The 6,000-nt window shown below is 31.9% G+C and overlaps 1 protein-coding gene across 1 annotated transcript; it reads left to right on the forward strand.

The window, feature by feature from the left end:
• Positions 1-2,398: 2,398 nt before the first annotated feature.
• LOC133675063 (plant cysteine oxidase 3-like) lies at positions 2,399-5,614 on the forward strand. The gene is made up of 5 exons (XM_062096337.1): positions 2,399-2,714; positions 3,091-3,239; positions 3,615-3,777; positions 4,940-5,140; positions 5,319-5,614. The coding sequence occupies exons 1-5, from the start codon at positions 2,486-2,488 to the stop codon at positions 5,444-5,446; spliced, it is 870 nt and encodes a 289-aa protein (XP_061952321.1). The 5' UTR covers positions 2,399-2,485; the 3' UTR covers positions 5,447-5,614.
• The last annotated feature ends 386 nt before the right edge of the window (positions 5,615-6,000 follow it).

The raw sequence follows: 6,000 nt of genomic DNA on the forward strand, positions 1-6,000 counted from the left end.
GTTGCTTATGTATAAACCCATCATAGTTCTGAATAAATGTTCCCTTTAGTTATTAAAGGGTGGTCCTCACCTTTCACTTGGCACTCTCCTAATGCCCTATATGTGTGACTAAGTATAAAAGATCCTAAAACTAGTATCCTATCCTTAACTAAGGATAGTGCCATCTTTAAATAATCTTTTTTTAAACTCATAGAACTAGAATATCTAAGGTATACACACACCCAACAAAGAAAAAAAAAGATTTATGCTCTTATTGGGTAGGAAATGTCATATGTTTCTTCTCATTCCTTAACATAACACTATATTTAGGGGTATCCACTAGTAGGTTTTCAAATTTACCAATGACAATTTATATAGAGATACAAGAATCTTCACCTTTTAGATATAAGACTCCTATCAAGGCCAAATCATAAAAAAATGGCTTGACAACTTTTTATTTGACTTGGTAGGAATCCTAGACAACTAGATTGCATCAAAATTCACTAGCATTTATATTCTCACTAAAGTGTTGTGTTTTGTTTAACCACCTTATATAATCCATAGTTAGGCACATACTTCTTTTATTTGTTGAGGTTTATGTGATTGTCCTATATAGGAAGTATCATTTTCTCTCTCCTTGTCTAAAGTAAATTGATTGTCTTTATCTTTCATAATTTATTCTTGGTATAGACTAAGACATTCTCCAGTCATGTTTTTAGGAGCATTGTTGATTATTGACCAGTGTGCATGGGGGACATAGTCTAGTAATTTTGGAAGCAGGTGATAAAAAAAAGTTTTTATTGTGTGGAGCTCGAAGATGTTATTTCAGTGTATTGCAGGTAGAAGTAAGCTTAGAGTTCTTTTTTTCTTTCTAGAAATCTTTATTATTTATTGAAAAAGAATTGTGGACTTATTAAAGAAAAAGAAGAAGAAAAAATGGGTATTAATTAATGAATTGATGCATTAATTGCAACCGACTGCTACAATTCTTGAAATCTTAAGCATTGAGTTCGAGCCTAAAAGCCATAAAACATTTTAGCTTGAAATTACTTAATTAGCTAACATGTTAGACAATGAAACATAATCAACATTTCAGAGGAACAATACTCGATTTGTCATGTCATTCATGATCAATTTCTTGATTGATTTTAGCATAAATAACAAGTAAATATTCCTTTATTTATTTTAAAATAAAGAAAATAAGGGGTATTGTTTATACAAAAAAACCAAACCATCCACGTGTCAATTGTTTAAGAACAATAATTTTTCAAACAAATTAGTGAAAAAAGTTAAAGTCAATCATTAGTTAAAAGACTATGACTCCCATTAAATAATTGATCAATCAAGCCTAGCACAAAAAAATACTCTTTAGCAAAATAATTTATGGATATTATAGGTTGATATGAATATATAAAACTGCTAGAAGGATGTGTGCAAATAAAGAAGTATAAATTGTACTAAGATTAAGATTATATAGTCCTTATCTATTGTAGATTATTTGTGAAGGATTATGATTGTATAATAACATTATAAATATGACACTCAATAATTGAGAATGATTTTAAGACCCATAACCCAATATTTTTGCTATTTATTATAGTTTTTGTTTATTATTGTTTATTTCTTTATAGTTTTGATTAACAATCCTTTTCTTTATAGTTTTTATAGTTTTCTTTCTTTAAATTTTTTCTAGTTTATAGTTTTTGCATTGCCCCTCTCTTATTTAAAACCTATTAAAAACAAGTTTAGAACTTTATATTTTGTTTGATTAGGAAGACTGCTATTTTTCTCCATTTGATATTAATTTTTTAATTATAATTTCTTTTTTTTAAAAGAAATTAACAAATAACATATTGATCAATGATTAATAATTGACGGAATGATTGCTGGATCATGAAATTATTTGACATTGAATAATTAATAACTTGTTTTATAAAAAAAAAAATTGAAGTAGAAGTATGTGTATATATAAAATGATGCCACGTAGAATATATAAATTATTTTTTAGTGGATAATATTAAGGCCATCCAAATTAATAATTAATTAAAAATCAAAATAATTAAACTAGTATTATTCTTAAACACAAACTTCTAAATTAGAGCTAATAAAATTTTAATGTCAAAGAAAATCATCTTATAAAAAAATTTGGTTACTATCTATACATATTCTCATTGCTCGTATTTTATCAAACATTATTTCTATCTTTTATTTTTCTTTATGAATTCGATTTAATATTCAATTACATAAAAGATTTTCTTGTCAGCATTTATATTCACCCTTTCCATCATTATATTATATTTTGTTTTGTTAAATTAAATGCATGAGTTAGAATTTTTTTTATCTGTCTAGGATGCGTTGAAGAGAACCAGATCATGATTAAAGACCATATAAATAGTTCATCTCTAGGAATTTCCAAGCCTATATCCATCCCATACCCAAAAAAAAAAAAAGGAAAAGAAAAAAAAGCTGTCACTCTCCAGTTAAAAAAAGAAATTGACGACCAAAAATGTTCTCAAAATTCCGAAACGCAACTGATAAGGCAAGAAAGCTTGCAATAGAACACGAAAATTGCTTACTACCTTTCATTCCCTGTTTCAGAAACCTCATAAACATGGTAGAGCAGCAGAATTCATCTTCTAAAGTTCAAGCTTCATATGAGCTCTGCAGAAAGACCTTTACACCCTCGGGGACACCTCCTTCTTCTAGTGCCATCCAGAAACTCTGCTCTCTTTTGGGTATTTCTCTTTTTCTTCCTTTTTATCTTTTATGTATTTTTTCCTCCTGTTTAGTTGAGTTCTGAAGTGGGTTTTGTGAATTTGTTTTGAAGCTGAAAGTGAAAAGGTGAAGCCTTGTACAATATTTTTTCTTCTTTATTAGTTATCCCTTAAATCTTTATTTGGAATTAGAAAAATCTAACAAATTTGTGGTGTCATGATATAAGGATGAAAGTATGAAATGGCAAACAATAGCAATAGAATTGGAGGAGCCAATACATTATTTTTGCTGTTTGTCACGTCAATATATTGATTCCCAAATTTCCATTATAATCAGAGGAACGAATTGTGATTTCATTATTTAGATTATTACAAAATCTCCTCGCCTGTTGTGCAGACACATGTGGCCCTGCTGATGTAGGGCTTAAAGAGGAAACTCGAGATGATCGAGGGCATGGCATCCTTGGACTTAATCGGTTGAGTAGCGTTGCTCGATGGGCTCAACCAATAACATATGTAGATGTTCATGAATGTGATAGTTTTACAGTGAGCTTTACCTCTTCTCTCTCGATTAGAATTTGTTCTTGTTGGGATAGCTGTGTGCTTCGTCGTTTTTCATTTCGGTTATATATATATATATATATATATATATATATATATATATATATATATATATCAATTCCTTGGCAAAATTTGATAACTATAGTTAAATTAATTTAGGAACATTTCAGTTCTTATAATTGCTTCCTGGCATGTGTTTGTGCTTGCCGATTATCAAAATATTAATTCAGATGTTCTCCTTAATATTGTTTGAGCCTGCATTTTTATTTTAATTATATATTCTGGATTTTAAATCTGAAAGCAGGCAGGAAGTACAGATCAATGTTTAAAGTTTTTGACATGATGATTCTTTCTACGCAGATGTGTATATTCTGCTTTCCTACTTCTTCTGTTATTCCACTCCATGACCATCCTAGCATGACTGTTTTCAGCAAAGTTCTATATGGTTCATTGCATGTCAAAGCTTATGATTGGGTTGAGCCTGCGTGTTACCCAAAAAGCAAGGGGCCTGGTTATCCTGCAGGTTTGCCTTTTGAGAATCTTTTTATCATCTGCCCTGACAGTTTTAGAACTCACAAACTAACATTTAATTCTTTTTTTTCTTGATTATTCCGTAGCCTTCCTCCACTAACCATCAAGAATTGGAATAGTTTGTGCGCTCAAACGGGCTTCAATTCCAAATCATCAACAGTTATTGGAGTACTTTTTTCTTATAACTCTTTAGTTTAGGTCCTGCTTTAATCAATAACTTTACATTATTGAAAGCAAGATCAAATAGAAATGAAAATCCGTGGATTCAAATGCGTTTTCTGTTAGCTGTCCCCTCAATTTACGGAACATACGTAAAAGTTCCTCTATTTCCTTTTATAACCATTGGTTGAAGCGTGTTGATCTTTTAACCCTATAATCTGACCTCATTTTCTCCTGTTTTAGAGATAGAACATTATCCGTCATGCATCACCAATACATGCTCAGATATGTTCATGGTGGTTGGAGTTAGCGTTTTTTCTATTTAACCAAATGCTGAGCAGACTAGTAATGAAATTGTTTGTCCAATATATAGATAATTCTCGCTTGTTCCATGCTCATAATAGAGACAGTTTTTATTCAGAACTACTCTATTTTTCAGACGCAACATGCCTTATTATGTGCATTTGTATGTGTGCAGATATGTAAATATGTATGAATGCATTCATATATGAATCAATGCGTGTATGTATCTATGAGCATATGTGTGTATCTAAGAATTTCTTGGTATAAGTATTTTGGAGAAACCCACTGATGATGTCACTGGTAAGACGGTTGGCCTGTTTGCTAGAATATTCTAGTTTTCCCTTTGAAGCAACCCCTTTATTAGCTAAATTATATGCCATCATTTATGAACTACCCAAATTCAAACCAATTATGAACTACCCACCAAATATATTTAGGCCTTTTAAAATTGCATGATCATGGCTTTGATTATGGGACTGGCTGAACATTGTGGACTACTGTCCCTGCAGTTGTAGCATTCACTAAAATTTGATGGTAGCCATGCCTTATGCTGTTGTCTGGTTTGTTTTGCTTTAGTTTGGTATAAAAAGAGTAAAATAGGTGTCAGTGGCTATAGGGTCTCTATTTTATGGGTTTCAGTGTTCGAAATGAATATAAATAGGTGCAGACTAATGGATGCGTATCTTTGGCAGTAAGGTTGGCAAAGTTGACAGTAGATAAAACTTTAACAGCTCCATGTGAGACGTCAGTATTGTACCCAAAACGTGGTGGGAATCTGCATTGTTTCACTGCAGTCACCCCTTGTGCTGTGCTTGACATTCTTACACCTCCATACAGAGAAGATGCAGGCAGAAAATGTACTTATTACCATGACTATCCTTTTTCCACCTTCTGTAAGTAACCTTTATTTGTTTTCATTATTATCATTACTATCATCCATGCTTTTTCTTTTTTGTCCCTTGCTGCTCTTCTACTATTCTTGCTGCATATATAGGTTGAAGCATGTAACATTCATATTGAATACTTGTTTAACCATGCAACAAAGCTGAATAACTTTTTAACACATTGCAGCTAGAGGAAATGGAGCTGAGATAGATGATGAAAAAATAGATGACCTTGCATGGCTTGCAGAGATAGATACACCTGATGATCTTTATATGCGTCAAGGAGCTTACACAGGACCCGCTGTTCAGGTTTAACTCTCATCATGTTGGATCAATATACATTACCTGTAATTCTCTTCTCATTTCTGTTTTATATCTCGACCCAGTATCATGTAATTGCTGAGTCTAAGTGCAATGTCCAAACTGGAGAGGCGATAGAAATGCTAAAGTTTGAGCTTAATAGATAATTATCTTAATTCCATAGATGAGGATATGTTTCTGTTCTCTCTTTTTCAAGTGCTGCAAACGAGGTGCTTGAACCAATCATTTCATGTAAAGCACTATCTTAAATGTTGATGAAAGGAAGCCCGGAAATGGATATGATTAGCTGGTAGATGGCGTTTTCTAGCATGACATCTTGCCGAAAACTCTTCCTCTTTTGAACTGATTATTGGTCAATTTTATCAGCATTCTGGTGGTTGCTTTACCAGCATTCTATTGATATTGTGATATTCAGTACATCCAATAAAAGAAAAAATCGTTCTTTGGCGAAGGTGCAGTACGGTTCTTTGGCGAGGCCAAAATTTCCATCCTCTACGTTGGAACATAACTTTGAAAGTAAATCTCCCAAGATCTCCAGAAAATGAAGA

This window comes from Populus nigra, chromosome 16 (assembly GCF_951802175.1).
Source record: "Populus nigra chromosome 16, ddPopNigr1.1, whole genome shotgun sequence".
Lineage (NCBI taxonomy): Eukaryota > Viridiplantae > Streptophyta > Magnoliopsida > Malpighiales > Salicaceae > Populus > Populus nigra.